Here is a 23300-nt window from a genome sequence, read left to right on the forward strand (position 1 = left end):
CTGTTGGAGGGTCAGTGCTGAGGGAGCGCCGCACTGTGGGAGGGTCAGTGCTGAGGGAGCGCCGCACTGTCGGAGGGTCAGTGCTGAGGGAGCGCCGCACTGTCGGAAGGTCAGTGCCGAGGGAGCGCCGCACTGTGGGAGGGTCAGTGCCGAGGGAGCGCCGCACTGTCGGAGGGTCAGTGCTGAGGGAGCGCCGCACTGTCGGAAGGTCAGTGCTGAGGGAGCGCCGCACTGTCGGAGGGTCAGTGCTGAGGGAGCGCCGCACTGTCGGAAGGTCAGTGCCGAGGGAGCGCCGCACTGTGGGAAGGTCAGCTCCCCCTTGCACCCATCTGACTGCCTCTCAGGTTCAGAGAGTGGCCCAGGGTTCTCTGGCAGGCGCTTCAGTTGTGTGGAGACGAGAGACGGGGCTGTGAGGGAGAGGTCGGGGGTGAGTGAGGTTGGGGGAAAATTTAACAGCCGGTCGATGTCTGGAACCGTGCTGAATCAGGCTATGAGGTATGAGCCAGCAGGATGATTCACTGTCACATCCAGCAGCAGACACAGCAGCAGCTCCTGATGTCAGGCTTGTCCCCTGTCACTGGGGAAGCCTGCTCTGCTGCATCTTAAACCAGGTCAGGAATAGCTCCTTCCAGGGAAGTGTCTGACAGCTGGGATATTGTGGCTGTGAGCCTCCTCAGCTGGAATCCTGCCCAGTCCCGTTCCTCCCCCCCATCGCCCAGACCCATTCTCTCCCCCCATCGCCCAGTCCCGTTCTCTCCCCACCATCACCCAGTCCCGTTCCTCCCCCCATCGCCCAGTCCCGTTCCTCCCCCCCATCACCCAGTCCCGTTCCTCCCCCCATCGCCCAGTCCCGTTCCTCCCCCCCATCGCCCAGTCCCATTCTCTCCCCCCATCGCCCAGTCCCGTTCCTCCCCCCCATCACCCAGTCCCGTTCCTCCCCCCATCGCCCAGTCCCGTTCCTCCCCCCCATCACCCAGTCCCATTCTCTCCCCCCATCACCCAGTCCCGTTCCTCCCCCCATCGCCCAGTCCCATTCTCTCCCCCCATCGCCCAGTCCCGTTCTCCCCCCCCATCGCCCAGTCCCGTTCCTTCCCCCATCGCCCAGTCCCGTTCCTCTCCCCATCGCCCAGTCCCATTCTCTCCCCCCATCGCCCAGTCCCATTCTCTCCCCCCATCGCCCAGTCCCATTCTCTCCCCCCATCGCCCAGTCCCATTCTCTCCCCCCATCGCCCAGTCCCGTTCCTCCCCCCCATCGCCCAGTCCCGTTCCTCTCCCCATCGCCCAGTCCCGTTCCTCTCCCCATCGCCCAGTCCCGTTCCTCTCCCCATCGCCCAGTCCCGTTCCTCCCCCCATCGCCCAGTCCCGTTCCTCTCCCCATCGCCCAGTCCCGTTCCTCTCCCCATCGCCCAGTCCCGTTCCTCTCCCCATCGCCCAGTCCCATTCTCTCCCCCCATCGCCCAGTCCCGTTCCTCTCCCCATCGCCCAGTCCCATTCTCCCCCCCATCGCCCAGTCCCGTTCCTCCCCCCCATCGCCCAGTCCCGTTCCTCTCCCCATCGCCCAGTCCCATTCTCTCCCCCCATCACCCAGTCCCATTCTCCCCCCATCGCCCAGTCCCATTCTCCCCCCCATCGCCCAGTCCCGTTCCTCCCCCCATCGCCCAGTCCCATTCTACCCCCCATCGCCCAGTCCCATTCTCCCCCCCATCACCCAGTCCCGTTCCTCCCCCCCATCGCCCAGTCCCATTCTACCCCCCATCGCCCAGTCCCATTCTCCCCCCATCGCCCAGTCCCATTCCTCCCCCCCCATCGCCCAGTCCCATTCTCCCCCCCCATCGCCCAGTCCCATTCTCCCCCCCCATCGCCCAGTCCCGTTCCTCCCCCCCCATCGCCCAGTCCCGTTCCTCCCCCCCATCGCCCAGTCCCATTCTCCCCCCCCATCACCCAGTCCCATTCCTCCCCCCCCATCGCCCAGTCCCGTTCCTCCCCCCATCGCCCAGTCCCGTTCCTCCCCCCATCGCCCAGTCCCGTTCCTCCCCCCATCACCCAGTCCCATTCTCCCCCCATCACCCAGTCCCATTCCTCCCCCCCCATCGCCCAGTCCCATTCCTCCCCCCCCATCGCCCAGTCCCATTCCTCCCCCCCCATCGCCCAGTCCCATTCTCCCCCCCCATCGCCCAGTCCCGTTCCTCTCCCCATCGCCCAGTCCCGTTCCTCCCCCCATCGCCCAGTCCCATTCTCTCCCCCCATCGCCCAGTCCCGTTCCTCCCCACCATCACCCAGTCCCGTTCCTCCCCCCATCGCCCAGTCCCGTTCCTCCCCCCATCGCCCAGTCCCATTCTCTCCCCCCATCGCCCAGTCCCATTCTCTCCCCCCATCACCCAGTCCCATTCTCTCCCCCCATCGCCCAGTCCCATTCTCTCCCCCCATCGCCCAGTCCCATTCTCCCCCCCATCGCCCAGTCCCATTCTCTCCCGCCATCGCCCAGTCCCGTTCCTCTCCCCATCGCCCAGTCCCGTTCCTCCCCCCATCACCCGCTCCTTTGTTCAGGGCTGGCCCAATACCTGCTCTGTGACCTCGTCTGGACTGAGAATCGCTGACAGGCCCCTCTCTCCACCCGACACTCCCTCCCTCCCTCTCTCCGCCCGACACTCCCTCCCTCGCTCTCTCCCCCCGACACTCCCTCCCTCCCTCTCTCCGCCCGACACTCACTCCCTCCCTCTCTCCGCCCGACACTCCCTCCCTCCCTCTCTCCGCCCGACACTCCCTCCCTCCCTCTCTCCGCCCGACACTCCCTCCCTCCCTCTCTCCGCCCGACACTCCCTCCCTCCCTCTCTCTGCCCGACACTCCCTCCCTCCCTCCCTCTCTCCGCCCGACACCCCCTCCCCTTCACTGACTGTCCCTCCCACCCTCTCTCCACCCGACACTCCCTCCCCCTCACCGACACTCCCTCCCACCCTCTCTCCGCCCGGCACTCCCTCCCACCCTCTCTCCGCCCGGCACCCCCTTCCCTTCACTGACTGTCCCTCCCACCCTCTCTCCACCCGACACTCCCTCCCCCTCACCGACACTCCCTCCCACCCTCTCTCCGCCCGGCACTCCCTCCCACCCTCTCTCCGCCCGGCACTCCCTCCCACCCTCTCTCCGCCCGGCACTCCCTCCCACCCTCTCTCCGCCCGACACTCCCTCCCACCCTCTCTCCGCCCGACACTCCCTCCCACCCTCTCTCCGCCCGACACTCCCTCCCACCCTCTCTCCGCCCGACACTCCCTCCCACCCTCTCTCCGCCCGACACTCCCTCCCACCCTCTCTCCGCCCGACACTCCCTCCCACCCTCTCTCCGCCCGACACTCCCTCCCACCCTCTCTCCGCCCGACACTCCCTCCCACCCTCTCTCCGCCCGACACTCCCTCCCACCCTCTCTCCGCCCGACACTCCCTCCCACCCTCTCTCCGCCCGGCACTCCCTCCCACCCTCTCTCCGCCCGACACTCCCGCACTCCCCCTCTCCGCCCGACACTCCCGCACTCCCCCTCTCCGCCCCGCACTCCCTCCCCCTCTCCGCCCCGCACTCCCTCCCCCTCTCCGCCCCGCACTCCCTCCCCCTCTCCGCCCCGCACTCCCTCCCCCTCTCCGCCCCGCACTCCCTCCCCCTCTCCGCCCCGCACTCCCTCCCCCTCTCCGCCCCGCACTCCCTCCCCCTCTCCGCCCCGCACTCCCTCCCCCTCTCCGCCCCGCACTCCCTCCCCCTCTCCGCCCCGCACTCCCTCCCCCTCTCCGCCCCGCACTCCCTCCCCCTCTCCGCCCCGCACTCCCTCCCCCTCTCCGCCCCGCACTCCCTCCCCCTCTCCGCCCCGCACTCCCTCCCCCTCTCCGCCCCGCACTCCCTCCCCCTCTCCGCCCCGCACTCCCTCCCCCTCTCCGCCCCGCACTCCCTCCCCCTCTCCGCCCCGCACTCCCTCCCCCTCTCCGCCCCGCACTCCCTCCCCCTCTCCGCCCCGCACTCCCTCCCCCTCTCCGCCCCGCACTCCCTCCCCCTCTCCGCCCCGCACTCCCTCCCCCTCTCCGCCCCGCACTCCCTCCCCCTCTCCGCCCCGCACTCCCTCCCCCTCTCCGCCCCGCACTCCCTCCCCCTCTCCGCCCCGCACTCCCTCCCCCTCTCCGCCCCGCACTCCCTCCCCCTCTCCGCCCCGCACTCCCTCCCCCTCTCCGCCCCGCACTCCCTCCCCCTCTCCGCCCCGCACTCCCTCCCCCTCTCCGCCCCGCACTCCCTCCCCCTCTCCGCCCCGCACTCCCTCCCCCTCTCCGCCCCGCACTCCCTCCCCCTCTCCGCCCCGCACTCCCTCCCCCTCTCCGCCCAGCACTCCCTCCCCCTCTCCGCCCAGCACTCCCTCCCCCTCTCCGTCCCGCACTCCCTCCCCCTCTCCGCCCCGCACTCCCTCCCCCACTATCACCCCGTCTGTTTGCCCCCTACCCGTCTGCCATCGGTGGTACTTGGGACTGGCGGGAGGAGAATGGGTCTGGATTATGTGTCTCGAGTCTCTGCAGAGGGGACTCGAACCCACAAGCTGCTGTCTCAGAGACGAGGATGAGACTCTCGGGGCACGGGACTCTCTGCAAATTTGGTGACGCTGTAGATTTGGGTCTTGGACATTCGCCTGTCGGGGGGCTTTTGCAATTTAACAGCCATTCTCTTCAAAAGAAGTTAATCTTTCGCTGGTGTTCTCGAGCCCCATGGCAGAGAAGGAGCCGCAGTCCTGACATGACACCAATCAGCGGAGGGGGGCACCCACTCGAGGAGGAGCAGTGCACCCCTCCCACCATCCCCGGGGTTCTCTGTTCTACATGACCCTCAAACGATGGTCACAGGGCAGGTGAGGTGAGAGTGACTGCCCTTGACATCGAGGCAGCATTTGGCTGAGCCCTTGTAAAACCGGAGTCAATGGGAGTCAGGGGGAAAACTCTCCGCTGGTTGGAGTCAGACCGAGCACAAAGGAAGATGGTTGTGGTGGTTGGGGGTCAGTCATCTCAGCTCCAGGACATCACTGCAGGAGTTCCTCAGGATAGTGTCCTCGGCCCAACCATCTTCAGCTGCTTCATCAGTGACCTTCCTTCCATCATAAGGTCAGAAGTGGGGATGTTCGCTGATGGTCGCACAATGTTCAGCACCATTCACGACTCCTCAGATACTGAAGCAGTCCATGTCCAAATGCAGCAAGACCTGGACAATATCCAGGCTCGGGGCTGACCAGCGGCAAGTAACATTCATGCCACACAAGTGCCAGGCAATGACCATCTCCAACAAGAGAGAATCTAACCATCGCCCCTTGACATTCAATGGCATTAGCATCACTGAATCCCCCACTATCAACATCCTGGGGGTTACCATTGACCAGAAACTGAACTGGACCCAGCCAGATAAATACTGTGGTTACAAAAGCAGGTCAGAGGCTGGGAATCCTGCAGCGAGTAACTCACCTCCTGACTCCCCCAAAGCCTGTCCACCATCTACAAGGCACAAGTCAGGAGTGTGATGGGATACTCCCCACTTGCCTGGATGAGTGCGGCTCCCACAACACTCAAGAAGCTCGACACCATCCAGGACAAAGCAGCCCCCGCTCGATGGGCACCCCATCCACAAACATTCACTCCCTCCACCACCGACGCACAGGGGCAGCAGTGTGTGTACCATCAACAAGATGCACTGCAGCAACTCGCCAAGGCTCCTTCGACAGCGCCGCCCAAACCCACCACCTCTACCACCTAGAAGGACAAGAGCAGCAGACACATGGGGAACACCCACCACCTGCAAGTTCCCCCTCCGAGCCACTCACCATCCCGACTTGGAAATATATCGGCCGTTCCTTCACTGTCGCCGGGTCAAAATCCTGGAACTCCCTCCCTAACAGCACGGTGGGTGTACCTACACCACACGGGGACTGCAGCTCACCACCACCTTCTCGAGGGGCAATTAGGGATGGGCAATAAATGCTGGGCCCAGCCAGCGACGCCCACATCGTCAGGAAGGCGAAAATATATATATTTCTTGGTAAACAGAGTTGAACTGGGATCAAAGAACAGAGGGAACCTATCCAACAGATGCACAAATTATTAACAGTCATGACGCATGTCCAAGGGCCATGAGATACATGCGGTTCATTCTTGAGAGATAGAATTGAAATGCAGAGCAGCAATAATAAACCTGTTGCCGAAAACGTGAAGTGTTTTGGTCTCCGTGCTACAGAAGGAACACAGAGGCACTGGAGAAGGTGTGAAAAAGATTGACGAGGATGATCCCAGAACGGAGAGGTTATAACTATCGGGAAAGGTTGAACCGGCCGGGGCTCTTTACTCTAGAGAAGAGTAGGCTGAGGTGGGGGTGACCTGATCGAGCTCTTTAAAATGACGGAGGGGGTTTCGATAGGGTCGGCATAGAGAAGATGTTTCCACTTGTGGGGGACGGTGGGAGACCAGAACTAGTGGGGGGGTCATCAATATAAGACAGTCCCTAATAAATCCGATCGGGGAGGGAATTCAGGGAGAAACGTCTTTAGCCAGAGAGCGGGTGGAATGTGGAACTCGCTCCCACAGGTGAGGGGGTCGAGGCGAATAGGGTCGAGGTGTTTGGGTGGGGGGTGAAGTAGTATCGAATTGTACATTTCTTTCGATGCCCAAAACCCGTGAGCTACACAGAGGTGAGTGATGGAATGTGGCCTTACTGCTGAGGTCAAGGAGGAAGGCATGCGGGGACTCAGTGATCCCAGTCTCGCCTTCGAACGGGTTGCTTCCTGCTCCATGTTCACGGGCTCCTTCCGCCTGCCTCCAGTCAACCAAAACACTGTGAACAGGAAACAAACAGCCAATCACAAGGCAGTCTGAATTTCACACAAATCTTGACCAATACCAAGGTCCCGTTTAAAAATGGTATCTCACCATGATATACCCCTCACTGTAACACTCTGATATACCCCACACCCCTCACTATAACACTCTGATATACACCACACCCCTCACTGTAACACTCTGATATACCCCACACCCCTCACTGTAACACTCTGATATACCCCACACCCCTCACTGTAACACTCTGATATACCCCACACCCCTCACTGGAACACTCTGACATACCCTACACCCCTCACTGTAACACTCTGATATACACCACACCCCTCACTGTAACACTCTGATATACCCCACACCCCTCACTGTAACACTCTGATATACCCCACACCCCTCACTGTAACACTGATATACCCCACACCCCTCACTGTAACACTCCGATATACACCACACCCCTCAATGTAACACTCTGATATATCCCACACACCTCACTGTAACACTCTGATATATCCCACACCCCTCACTGTAACACTCTGATATACCCCACACCCCTCACTGTAACACTCTGATATACCCCACACCCCTCAATGTAACATTGATATACCCCAAACCGCTCACTGTAACACTCTGATATATCCCACACCCCTCACTGTAACACTCTGATATATCCCACACCCCTCACTGTAACACTACGATATACCCCACACCCCTCACTGTAACACTCTGATATACCCCACACCCCTCACTGTAACACTCTGATATATCCCACACCCCTCACTGTAACACTCTGATATACCCCACACCCCTCAATGTAACATTGATATACCCCACACCCCTCACTGTAACACTCTGATATATCGCACACCCCTCACTGTAACACTCTGATATACACCACACCCCTCACTGTAACACTCTGATACACAACACACCCCTCACTGTAATACTGATATATCCCACACCCCACACTGTAACACTCTGATATATCGAACACCCCTCACTGTAACACTCTGATATTCCCCACACCCCTCACTTTAACACTCTGACATACCCCACACCCCTCACCGTAACACTCTAATATATCCCACACCCCTCACTGTAACACTCTGATATACCCCACACCCCTCACTGTAACACTCTGATCTATTCCACACATCTCACAGTGACACTCTGATATATCCCACACGCCTCACCGTAACACTCTGATATATCCCACACCCCTCACCGTAACACTCTGATATATCCCACACCCCTCACTGTAACACTCTGATATAACCCACACCCCTCACTGTAACACTCTGATATATTCAACACCCCTCACCGTAACACTCTGATATACCCCACACCCCTCACCGTAACACTCTGATATATCCCACACCCCTCACCGTAACACTCTGATATATCCCACACCCCTCACTGTAACACTCTGATATACCCCACACCCCTCACTGTAACACTCTGATATACCCCACACCCCTCACTGTAACACTCTGATATACCCCACACCCCCCACTGTAACACTCTGATATACCCCACACCCCTAACTGTAACACTCTGATATACCCCACACCACTCACTGTAACACTCTGATATATCCCATACCCCTCACTGTAACACTCTGATATACCTCACACCCCTCAATGTAACACTCTGATATATCCCACACCCCTCACTGTAACACTCTGATATGCCCCACACCCCTCACCGCAACACTCTGATATACACCACACCCCTCACTGTAACACTGATATACCCCACACCCCTCACTGTAACACTCTGATATACCCCACACGCCTCACTGTAACACTGATATACCCCACACCCGTCACCGTAACACTCTGATATACCCCACACCACTCACTGTAACACTGATATACCCCACACCCCTCACTGTAACACTCTGATATACCCCACATCGCTCACTGTAACACTCTGATATACCCCACACCCCTCACTGTGACACTCTGATATACCCCTCACTGTAACACTCTGATATACCCCACACCCCTGACTGGAACACTCTGATATACCCCACACCCCTCACTGTTACACTCTGATATACCCCACACCCCTCACTGCAACACTCTGATATACCCCACACCCCTCACTGTAACACTCTGATATATCGCACACACCTCTCTGTAACCCTCTGATATACCCCACACCCCTCACTGTAACACTCTGATATACACCACACCCCTCACTGTAACACTCTGATATAATCCACACCCCTCACCGTAACACTCTGATATACCCCACACGCCTGACCGTAACACTCTGATATATCCCACACCCCTCACAGTAACACTCTGATATACCCCACACCCCTCACTGTAACACACTGATATACCCAACACCCCTCACTGTAACACTCTGATATATTCCACACTCCTCACCGTAACACTCTGATATACCCTACACGCCTCACCGTAACACTCTGATATATCCCACAGCCCTCACTGTAACACTCCGATATACCCCACAGCCCTCACCGTAACACTCTGATGTATCCCACACCCCTCACTGTAACACTCTGATATACCCCACACCCCTCACTGTAACACTCTGATATACCCCACACCCCTCACCGTAACACTCTGATATACCCCACACCCCTCACTGTAAGACTCTGATATACCCCACACCCCTCACTGTAACACTCTGATATACCCCACACCACTCACTGTAACACTCTGATATATCCCACACCCCTCACTGTAACACTCTGATATATCCCATACCCCTCACTGTAACACTCTGATATACCTCACACCCCTCACTGTAACACTCTGATATATCCCACACCCCTCACTGTATCACTCTGATATACCCCACACCCCTCACCGTAACACTCTGATATACACCACACCCCTCACTGTAACACTGAAATACCACACACCCCTCACTGTAACACTCTGATATACCCCACACGCCTCACTGTAACACTGATATACCCCACACCCCTCACCGTAACACTCTGATATACCCCACACCACTCACTGTAACACTGATATACCCCACACCCCTCACTGCAACACTCTGATATACCCCACATCCCTCACTGTAACACTCTGATATACCCCACACCCCTCACTGTGACACTCTGATATACCCCTCAATGTAACACTCTGAAATACCCCAAACCCCTGACTGGAACACTCTGATATACACAACACCCCTCACTGTTACACTCTGATATACCCCACACCACTCACTGCAACACTCTGATATACCCCAGACCCCTCACTGTAACACTCTGATATATCCCACACCCCTCACTGTAACCCTCTGATATACCCCACACCCCTAACTGTAACACTCTGATATACCTCACACCCCTCACTGAAACATTCTGATATACCCCACACCCCTCACTGTAACACTCTGATATACCCCACACCCCTCACTGTAACACTCAGATATATCCCACACCCCTCACTGTAACACTCTGATATATCCCACACCCCTCACTGTAACACTCTGGTATACCCCACATCCCTCACTGTAACACACTGATATATCCCACACCCCTCACTGTAACACTCTGATATATTCCACACCCCTCACTGTAACACTGATATATCCCACACCCCTCACTGTAACACTCTGATATACACCACACCCCTCACTGTAACACTGATATACCCCAAACCCCTCACTGTAACACTCTGATATACTCCACACCCCTCACTGTAACACTGATATATTCCACACCCCTCACTGTAACACTCTGATATACTCTACACTGTAACACTCTGATATACACCACACCCCTCACTGTAACACTCTGATATACTCCACACCCCTCACTGTAACACTGATATATCCCACACCCCTCACTGTAACACTCTGATATACCCCACACCCCTTACTGTAACACTGATATACCCCACACCCCACACTGTAACACTATGATATATTCCACACCCCACACTGTAACACTGATATACCCCACACCCCTCACTGTAACAGTCTGATATATCCCACACCCCTCACTGTAACACTGATATACCCCACACCCCTCACTGTAACACTCTGATATATTTCACGCCCCACACTGTAACACTGATATACCCCAAACCTCTCACTATAACACTCTGATATACGCCACACCCCTCACTGTAACACTCTGATATATCCCACATCCCTCACTGTAACACGGATATACCCCACACCGCTCACTGAAACACTCTGATATACCCCACACCCCTCACAGGTACACTCTGATATACCCTAACACCCCTCACTGTAACACTCTGATATACCCCACACCCCTCACTGTAACACTCTGATATACCCCACAACCCTCACAGGTACACTCTGATATACCCCACACCCCTCACTGTAACACTCTGATATACCCCACCCCCCTCACTGTAACACTCTGATATACCCCACACCCCTCACTGTAACACTCTGATATACCCCACACGGCTCACTGTAACACTCTGATATACCCCACACTCCTCACTGTAACACTCTGATATACCCCACACCCCTCACTGTAACACTGATATACCCCACACCCCTCACTGTTACACTCTGATATACCACACACCCCTCAATGTAACACTCTGATATACCCCACACCCCTCACTGTAACACTCTGATATACCCCACACCCCTCACTGTAAAACTATGATATACCCCACATCCCTCACTGTAACACTCTGATATACCCCACACCCCTCACTGTGACACTCTAATATACCCCTCACTGTAACACTCTGATATACCCCACACCCCTGACTGGAACACTCTGATATACACCACACCCCTCACTGTTACACTCTGATATACCCCACACCCCTCACTGCAACACTCTGATATACCCCACACCACTCACTGTAACACTCTGATATATTCCACACACCTCACTGTAACCCTCTGATATTCCCCACACCCCTCACTGTAAAACTCTGATATACCCCACACCCCTCACTGTAACACTCTGATATATTCCACACCCCTCACCGTAACACTCTGACATTCCCCACACCCCTCACTGTAACACTCTGATATACCACACACCACTCACTGTAACACTGATATACCCCACACCCCTCACTGTAACACTCTGATATACCCCACCCCCCTCACTGCAACACTCTGATATACCCCACACCCCTCACAGTAACACTCTGACATTCCCCACACCCCTCACTGTAACACTCTGATATACCCCACAATCCTCACTGTAACACTGATATACCCCACACCCCTCACTGTAACACTCTGATATACCCCACACCCCTCACTGTAACACTCTGATATACCCCACAGCCCTCACTGTTACACTCTGATATACCCCACACCCCTCACTTTAAGAATCTGATATACCCCACCCCCCTCACTGTAACACTCTGATATACCCCACACCCCTCAATGTAACACTGATATACCACACACCCCTCACTGTTACACTCTGATATACCCCAGACCCCTCACTGTAACACTCTGATATACCCCACCCCCCTCACTGTAACACTCTGATATACACCAAGCCCCTCACTGTAACACTCTGATAAACCCCACACCCCTCGCTGCAACACTCTGATACACCGCACACCCCTCACTGTAACACACTGATATACCCCACACCCCTCACTGTAACACTCTGATATACCCCACACCCCTCACTGTAACACTCTGATGTACCCCACACCCCTCACTGTAACACTCTGATATACCCCACACCCCTCACTGTAACACTGATATATACCACACCCCTCACTGTTACACTCTGATATACCACACACCCCTCACTGTAACACTCTGATATACCCCACACCCCTCACTGTAACACTCTGATATATCCCACACCCCTCACTGTAACACTCTGATATCCCCCACACCGCTCACTGTAACACTCTGATATACCCCACATCCCTCACTGTAACACTCTGATATACACCACACCCCTCACTGTAACACTGATATACCCCACACCCCACACTGTAACACTCTGATATACCCCACACGCCTCACTGTAACACTGAAATACCCCACACCCCTCAGCGTAACACTCTGATATACCCCACACCACTCACTGTAACACTGATATACCCCACACCCCTCACTGTAACACTCTGATATACCCCACATCCCTCACTGTAACACTCTGATTTACCCCACACCCCTCACTGTGACACTCTGATATACCCCTCACTGTAACAATCTGATATACCCCACACCCCTCAACGTAACACTCTGATATATCCCACACCCCTCACTGTAACACTCTGATATACCCCACACCCCTCACTGTAACACTCTGATATACCCCACACCCCTCACCGTAACACTCTAATATACCCCACACCCCTCACTGTAACACTCTGATATACCCCACACCCCTCACTGTAACACTCTGATATACCCCACACCCCTCACTGTAACACTCTGATATACCCCACAACCCTCACCTTAACACTCTGATATATCCCACACCCCTCACTGTAACACTCTGATATATCCCATACCCCTCACTGTAACACTCTGATATACCTCACACCCCTCACTGTAACACTCTGATATATCCCACAACCCTCACTGTAACACTCTGATATACCCCACACCCCTCACGTTAACACTCTGATATACACCACACCCCTCACTGTAACACTGATATACCCCACACCCCTCACTGTAACGCTCTGATATACCCCACACGCCTCACTGTAACACTGATATACCCCACACCCCTCACCGTCACACTCTGATATACCCCACACCACTCACTGTAACACTGATATACCCCACACCCCTCACTGTAACACTCTGATATACCCCACATCCCTCACTGTAACACTCTGATATACCCCACACCCCTCACTGTGACACTCTGATATACCCCTCACTGTAACAATCTGATATACCCCAAACCCCTGACTGGAACACTCTGATATACCCCACAACCCTCACTGTTACACTCTGTTATACCCCACACACCGCACTGCAACTCTCTGATATACCCCACATCCCTCACTGTAACACTCTGATATATCCCACACCCCTCACTGTAACCCTCTGATATACCCCACACCCCTCACTGTAACACTCTGATATACCCCACACCCCTCACTGAAACATTCTGATATACCCCACACCCCTCACTGTAACACTCTGATATACCCCACATCCCTCACTGTAACACTCTGATATATCCCACACCCCTCACTGTAACACTCTGATATATCCCACACCCCTCACTGTAACACTCTGATCTACCCCACATCCCTCACTGTAACACACTGATATATCCCACACCCCTCACTGTAACACTCTGATATATTCCACAACCCTCACTTTAACACTGATATATCCCACACCCCTCACTGCAACACTCTGATATACCCCACACCCCTCACTGTAACACTGATATACCCCACACCCCTCACTGTAACACTCTGATATACTCCACACCCCTCACTGTAACAGTGATATATTCCAAACTCCTCACTGTAACACTCTGATATACCCCACACCCCTTACTGTAACACTGATATACCCCACACCTCACACTGTAACACTCTGATATATTCCACACCCCACACTGTAACACTGATATACCCCACACCCCTCACTGTAACAGTCTGATATATCCCACACCCCTCACTGTAACACTGATATACCCCACACCCCTCACTGTAACACTCTGATATATTCCACACCCCACACTGTAACATTGATATACCCCACACCCCTCACTATAACACTCAGATATACCCCACACCCCTCACTGTAACACTCTGATATATCCAACATCCCTCACTGTAACACGGATATAACCCACATCCCTCACTGTAACACTCTGATATACTCCACACCCCTCACTGTAACACTGATAAACCACACACCCATCACTGTAACACTCTGATATACCCCACACCCCTCACTGTAACACCCTGATATACCCCACACCCCTCACTGTAACACTCTGATATACCCCAGACCCCTCACTGTAACACTCAGATATATCCCACACCCCTCACTGTAACCCTCTGATATACCCCACACCCCTAACTGTAACACTCTGATATACCTCACACCACTCACTGAAACATTCTGATATACCCCACACCCCTCACTGTAACACTCTGATATACCCCACACCCCTCACTGTAACACTCAGATATATCCCACACCCCTCACTGTAACACTCTGATATATCCCACACCCCTCACTGTAACACTCTGGTATACCCCACATCCCTCACTGTAACACACTGATATATCCCACACCCCTCACTGTAACACTCTGATATATTCCACACCAATCACTGTAACACTGATATATCCCACACCCCTCACTGTAACACTCTGATATACGCCACACCCCTCACTGTAACACTGATATACCCCAAACCCCTCACTGTAACACTCTGATATACTCCACACCCCTCACTGTAACACTGATATATTCCACACCCCTCACTGTAACACTCTGATATACTCTACACTGTAACACTCTGATATACACCACACCCCTCACTGTAACACTCTGATATACTCCACACCCCTCACTGTAACACTGATATATCCCACACCCCTCACTGTAACACTCTGATATACCCCACACCCCTTACTGTAACACTGATATACCCCACACCCCACACTGTAACACTATGATATATTCCACACCCCACACTGTAACACTGATATACCCCACAACCCTCACTGTAACAGTCTGATATATCCCACACCCCTCACTGTAACACTGATATACCCCACACCCCTCACTGTAACACTCTGATATATTTCACGCCCCACACTGTAACACTGATATACCCCAAACCCCTCACTATAACACTCTGATATACGCCACACCCCTCACTGTAACACTCTGATATATCCCACATCCCTCACTGTAACACGGATATACCCCACACCCCTCACTGAAACACTCTGATATACCCCACAACCCTCACAGGTACACTCTGATATACCCCACACCCCTCACTGTAACACTCAGATATACCCCACCCCCCTCACTGTAACACTCTGATATACCCCACACCCCTCACTGTAACACTCTGATATACCCCACACGGCTCACTGTAACACTCTGATATACCCCACACTCCTCACTGTAACACTCTGATATACCCCACACCCCTCACTGTAACACTGATATACCCCACACCCCTCACTGTTACACTCTGATATACCACACACCCCTCAATGTAACACTCTGATATACCCCACACCCCTCACTGTAACACTCTGATATACCCCACACCCCTCACTGTAAAACTCTGATATACCCCACATCCCTCACTGTAACACTCTGATATACCCCACACCCCTCACTGTGACACTCTGATATACCCCTCACTGTAACACTCTGATATACCTCACACCCCTGACTGGAACACTCTGATATACACCACACCCCTCACTGTTACACTCTGATATACCCCACACCCGTCACTGCAACACTCTGATATACCCCACACCACTCACTGTAACACTCTGATATATTCCACACACCTCACTGTAACCCTCTGATATTCCCCACACCCCTCACTGTAAAACTCTGATATACCCCACACCCCTCACTGTAACACTCTGATATATTCCACACCCCTCACCGTAACACTCTGACATTCCCCACACCCCTCACTGTAACACTCTGATATACCACACACCACTCACTGTAACACTGATATACCCCACACCCCTCACTGTAACACTCTGATATACCCCACCCCCCTCACTGCAACACTCTGATATACCCCACACCCCTCACAGTAACACTCTGACATTCCCCACACCCCTCACTGTAACACTCTGATATACCCCACAACCCTCACTGTAACACTGATATACCCCACACCCCTCACTGTAACACTCTGATATACCCCACACCCCTCACTGTAACACTCTGATATACCCCACAGCCCTCACTGTTACACTCTGATATACCCCACACCCCTCACTTTAAGAATCTGATATACCCCACCCCCCTCACTGTAACACTCTGATATACCCCACACCCCTCACTGTAACACTGATATACCACACACCCCTCACTGTTACACTCTGATATACCCCAGACCCCTCACTGTAACACTCTGATATACCCCACCCCCCTCACTGTAACACTCTGATATACACCAAGCCCCTCACTGTAACACTCTGATAAACCCCACACCCCTCGCTGCAACACTGTGATACACCGCACACCCCTCACTGTAACACACTGATATACCCCACACCCCTCACTGTAACACTCTGATATACCCCACACCCCTCACTGTAACACTCTGATGTACCCCACACCCCTCACTGTAACACTCAGATATACCCCACACCCCTCACTGTAACACTGATATACACCACACCCCTCACTGTTACACTCTGATATACCACACACCCCTCACTGTAACACTCTGATATACCCCACACCCCTCACTGTAACACTCTGATATATCCCACACCCCTCACTGTAACACTCTGATATCCCCCACACCGCTCACTGTAACACTCTGATATACCCCACATCCCTCACTGTAACACTCTGATATACACCACACCCCTCACTGTAACACTGATATACCCCACACCCCTCACTGTAACACTCTGATATACCCCACACGCCTCACTGTAACACTGAAATACCCCACACCCCTCAGCGTAACACTCTGATATACCCCACACCACTCACTGTAACACTGATATACCCCACACCCCTCACTGTAACACTCTGATATACCCCACATCCCTCACTGTAACACTCTGATTTACCCCACACCCCTCACTGTGACACTCTGATATACCCCTCACTGTAACAATCTGATATACCCCACACCCCTCAACGTAACACTCTGATATATCCCACACCCCTCACTGTAACACTCTGATATACCCCACACCCCTCACTGTAACACTCTGATATACCCCACACCCCTCACCGTAACACTCTAATATACCCCACACCCCTCACTGTAACACTCTGATATACCCCACACCCCTCAATGTAACACTCTGATATACCCCACACCCCTCACTGTAACACTCTGATATACCCCACAACCCTCACCTTAATACTCTGATATATCCCACACCCCTCACTGTAACACTCTGATATGTCCCATACCCCTCACTGTAACACTCTGATATACCTCACACCCCTCACTGTAACACTCTGATATATCCCACACCCCTCACTGTAACACTCTGATATACCCCACACCCCTCACGTTAACACTCTGATATACACCACACCCCTCACTGTAACACTGATATACCCCACACCCCTCACTGTAACGCTCTGATATACCCCACACGCCTCACTGTAACACTGATATACCCCACACCCCTCACCGTAACACTCTGATATACCCCACACCACTCACTGTAACACTGATATACCCCACACCCCTCACTGAAACACTCTGATATACCCCACATCCCTCACTGTAACACTCTGATATACCCCACACCCCTCACTGTGACACTCTGATATACCCCTCACTGTAACAATCTGATATACCCCAAACCCCTGACTGGAACACTCTGATATACCCCACAACCCTCACTGTTACACTCTGTTATACCCCACACACCGCACTGCAACTCTCTGATATACCCCACATCCCTCACTGTAACACTCTGATATATCCCACACCCCTCACTGTAACCCTCTGATATACCCCACACCCCTCACTGTAACACTCTGATATACCCCACACCCCTCACTGAAACATTCTGATATACCCCACACCCCTCACTGTAACACTCTGATATACCCCACATCCCTCACTGTAACACTCTGATATATCCCACACCCCTCACTGTAACACTCAGATATATCCCACACCCCTCACTGTAACACTCTGATATACCCCACATCCCTCACTGTAACACACTGATATATCCCACACCCCTCACTGTAACACTCTGATATATTCCACAACCCTCACTTTAACACTGATATATCCCACACCCCTCACTGCAACACTCTGATATACCCCACACCCCTCACTGTAACACTGATATACCCCACACCCCTCACTGTAACACTCTGATATACTCCACACCCCTCACTGTAACAGTGATATATTCCAAACTCCTCACTGTAACACTCTGATATACCCCACACCCCTTACTGTAACACTGATATACCCCACACCTCACACTGTAACACTCTGATATATTCCACACCCCACACTGTAACACTGATATACCCCACACCCCTCACTGTAACAGTCTGATATATCCCACACCCCTCACTGTAACACTGATATACCCCACACCCCTCACTGTAACACTCTGATATATTCCACACCCCACACTGTAACATTGATATACCCCACACCCCTCACTATAACACTCGGATATACCCCACACCCCTCACTGTAACACTCTGATATATCCAACATCCCTCACTGTAACACGGATATAACCCACATCCCTCACTGTAACACTCTGATATACTCCACACCCCTCACTGTAACACTGATAAACCACACACCCATCACTGTAACACTCTGATATACCCCACACCCCTCACTGTAACACCCTGATATACCCCACACCCCTCACTGTAACACTCTGATATACCCCACACCCCTCACTGTAACACTCTGATATACCCCACACCGCTCACTGTAACACTCTGATATACCCCACACCCCTCACAGTAACACTCTGACATTCCCCACACCCCTCACTGTAACACTCTGATATACCCCACACCCCTCACTGTAACACTGATATACCCCACACCCCTCACTGTAACGCTCTGATATACCGCACACCCCTCACTGTAACACTCTGATATACCCCACACCCCTCACTGTAACACTCTGATATATCCCACACCGCTCACTGTAACACTCTGATATAACCCACACCCCTCACTGTAACACTCTGATATATCCCACACCGCTCACTGTAACACTCTGATATACCCCACACCCCTCACTGTAACACTCTGATATACCCCACACCCCTCACTGTAACACTCTGATATACCCCACACCCCTCACTGTAACACTCTGATATACCCCACACCCCTCACTGTAACACTCTGAAATACCCCACACCCCTCACTGTAACACTCTGATATACCCCACACCGCTCACCGTAACACTCTGATATTCCCCACACCCATCACTGTAACACTGATATACCCCGCACCCCTCACAGTAACACAGATATACCCCACACCACTCTCTGTAACACAGATATACCCCACACCCCTCACTGTAACACAGATATACCCCACACCCCTCACTGTAACACTCTGATATACCCCACACCACTCACTGTAACACTCTGATATACACCACACCACTCACAGTAACACTCTGACATTCCGCACACCCCTCACTGTAACACTCTGATATACCCCACACCCCTCACTGTAACACTGATATACCCCACAACCCTCACTGTAACACTCTGATATACCCCACACCCCTCACTGTAACACTCTGATATACCCCACACCACTCACTGTAACACTCTGATATACCCCACACCCCTCACAGTAACACTCTGATATACCCCACACCCCTCACTGTAACACTGATATACCCCACACTGTAACACTCTGATATACCCCACACCCCTCACTGTAACACTCTGATACAACCCACATCCCTCACTGTAACACTCTGATATACCCCACTCCCCTCACTGTAACACTCTGATATACCCCACACCCCTCACTGTAACACTCTGATATACCTCACACCCCTCACTGTAACACTCTGATATACCCCACACGCCTCACTGTAACACTGATATACCCCACACCCCTCACCGTAACACTCTGATATACCCCACATCCCTCACTGTAACACTCTGATATACCCCACACCCCACACTGTGACACTCTGATACACCCCTCACTGTAACAATCTGTTATACCCCACACCCCTCAACGTAACACTCTGATATATCCCACACCCCTCACTGTAACACTCTGATATACCCCACACCCCTCACTGTAACACTCTGATATACCCCACACCCCTCACCGTAACACTCTAATATACCCCACAACCCTCACTGTAACACTCTGATGTACACCACACCCCTCACTGTAACACTCTGATATACCCCACACCCCTCACTGTAACACTCTGATATACCCCACAACCCTCACATTAACACTCTGATATATCCCACACCCCTCACTGTAACACTCTGATATATCCCATACCCCTCACTGTAACACTCTGATATACCTCACACCCCTCACTGTAACACTCTGATATATCCCACACCCCTCACTGCAACGCTCTGATATACCCCACACGCCTCACTGTAGCACTGATATACCCCACACCCCTCACCGTAACACTCTGATATACCCCACACCACTCACTGTAACACTGATATACCCCACACCCCTCACTGTAACACTCTGATATACCCCACATCCCTCACTGTAACACTCTGATATACCCCACACCCCTCACTGTGACACTCTGATATACGCCTCACTGTAACAATCTGATATACCCCAAACCCCTGACTGGAACACTCTGATATACCCCACAACCCTCACTGTTACACTCTGTTATACCCCACACACCGCACTGCAACACTCTGATATACCCCACATCCCTCACTGTAACACTCTGATATATCCCACACCCCTCACTGTAACCCTCTGATATACCCCACACGCCTCACTGTAACACTCTGATATACCCCACACCCCTCATTGAAACATTCTGATATACCCCACAACTCTCACTGTAACACTCTGATATACCCCACATCCCTCACTGTAACACTCTGATATATCCCACACCCCTCACTGTAACACTCTGATATATCCCACAACCCTCACTGTAACACTCTGATATACCCCACATCCCTCACTGTAACACACTGATATATCCCACACCCCTCACTGTAACACTCTGATATATTCCACAACCCTCACTTTAACACTGATATATCCCACACCCCTCACTGCAACACTCTGATATACCCCACACCCCTCACTGTAACACTGATATACCCCACACCCCTCACTGTAACACTCTGATATACTCCACACCCCTCACTGTAACACTGATATATTCCACACCCCTCACTGTAACACTCTGATATACTCCACACTGTAACACTCTGATATACACCACACCCCTCACTGTAACACTCTGATATACTCCACACCCCTCACTGTAACACTGATATATCCCACACCACTCACTGTAACACTCTGATATACCCCACACCCCTTACTGTAACACTGATATACCCCACACCCCACACTGTAACACTCTGATATATTCCACACCCCACACTGTAACACTGATATACACCACACCCCTCACTGTAACAGTCTGATATATCCCACACCCCTCACTGTAACACTGATATACCCCACACCCCTCACTGTAACACTCTGATATATTCCACACCCCACACTGTAACACTGATATACCCCACGCCCCTCACTGTAACACTCGGATATACCCACACCCCTCACTGTAACACTCTGATATATCCAACATCCCTCACTGTAACACGGATATAACCCACATCCCTCACTGTAACACTCTGATATACACCACACCCCTCACTGTAACACTGATATACCCCACACCCCTCACTGTAACGCTCTGATATACCCCACACGCCTCACTGTAACACTGATATACCCCACACCCCTCACCGTAACACTCTGATATACCCCACACCACTCACTGTAACACTGATATACCCCACACCCCTCACTGTAACACTCTGATATACCCCACATCCCTCACTGTAACACTCTGATATACCCCACACCACTCACTGTGACACTCTGATATACTCCCTCACTGTAACAATCTGATATACCCCAAACCCCTGACTGGAACACTCTGATATACCCCACAACCCTCACTGTTACACTCTGTTATACCCCACACACCGCACTGCAACACTCTGATATACCCCACATCCCTCACTGTAACACTCTGATATATCCCACACCCCTCACTGTAACCCTCTGATATACCCCACACCCCTCACTGTAACACTCTGATATACCCCACACCACTCACTGAAACATTCTGATATACCCCACAAATCTCACTGTAACACTCTGATATACCCCACGTCCCTCACTGTAACACTCTGATATATCCCACACCCCTCACTGTAACACTCTGATATATCCCACAACCCTCACTGTAACACTCTGATATACCCCACATCCCTCACTGTAACACACTGATATATCCCACACCCCTCACTGTAACACTCTGATATATTCCACAACCCTCACTTTAACACTGATATATCCCACACCCCTCACTGCAACACTCTGATATACCCCACACCCCTCACTGTAACACTGATATACCCCACACCCCTCACTGTAACACTCTGATATACTCCACACCCCTCACTGTAACACTGATATATTCCACACCCCTCACTGTAACACTCTGATATGCTCCACACTGTAACACTCTGATATACACCACACCCCTCACTGTAACACTC

At 52.9% G+C, this 23300-nt stretch overlaps 1 protein-coding gene across 1 annotated transcript in view; it reads right to left on the reverse strand.

The window, feature by feature from the left end:
• The window catches only part of LOC144675644 (protein deacetylase HDAC6-like), a gene marked incomplete at its 3' end in the record, with an annotated part of 67345 nt that overhangs the window by 18560 nt on the left and 25485 nt on the right, over window positions 1-23300 (reverse strand). The window contains exon 2 of the mRNA XM_078536284.1: window positions 6717-6835. Within this exon, the coding sequence (XP_078392410.1) occupies window positions 6717-6794 (78 nt within the window). The remainder of the gene's footprint in view (window positions 1-6716; window positions 6836-23300) is intronic.

Source organism: Cetorhinus maximus, unplaced genomic scaffold (genome assembly GCF_964194155.1).
Source record: "Cetorhinus maximus unplaced genomic scaffold, sCetMax3.hap1.1 HAP1_SCAFFOLD_1070, whole genome shotgun sequence".
NCBI lineage: Eukaryota > Metazoa > Chordata > Chondrichthyes > Lamniformes > Cetorhinidae > Cetorhinus > Cetorhinus maximus.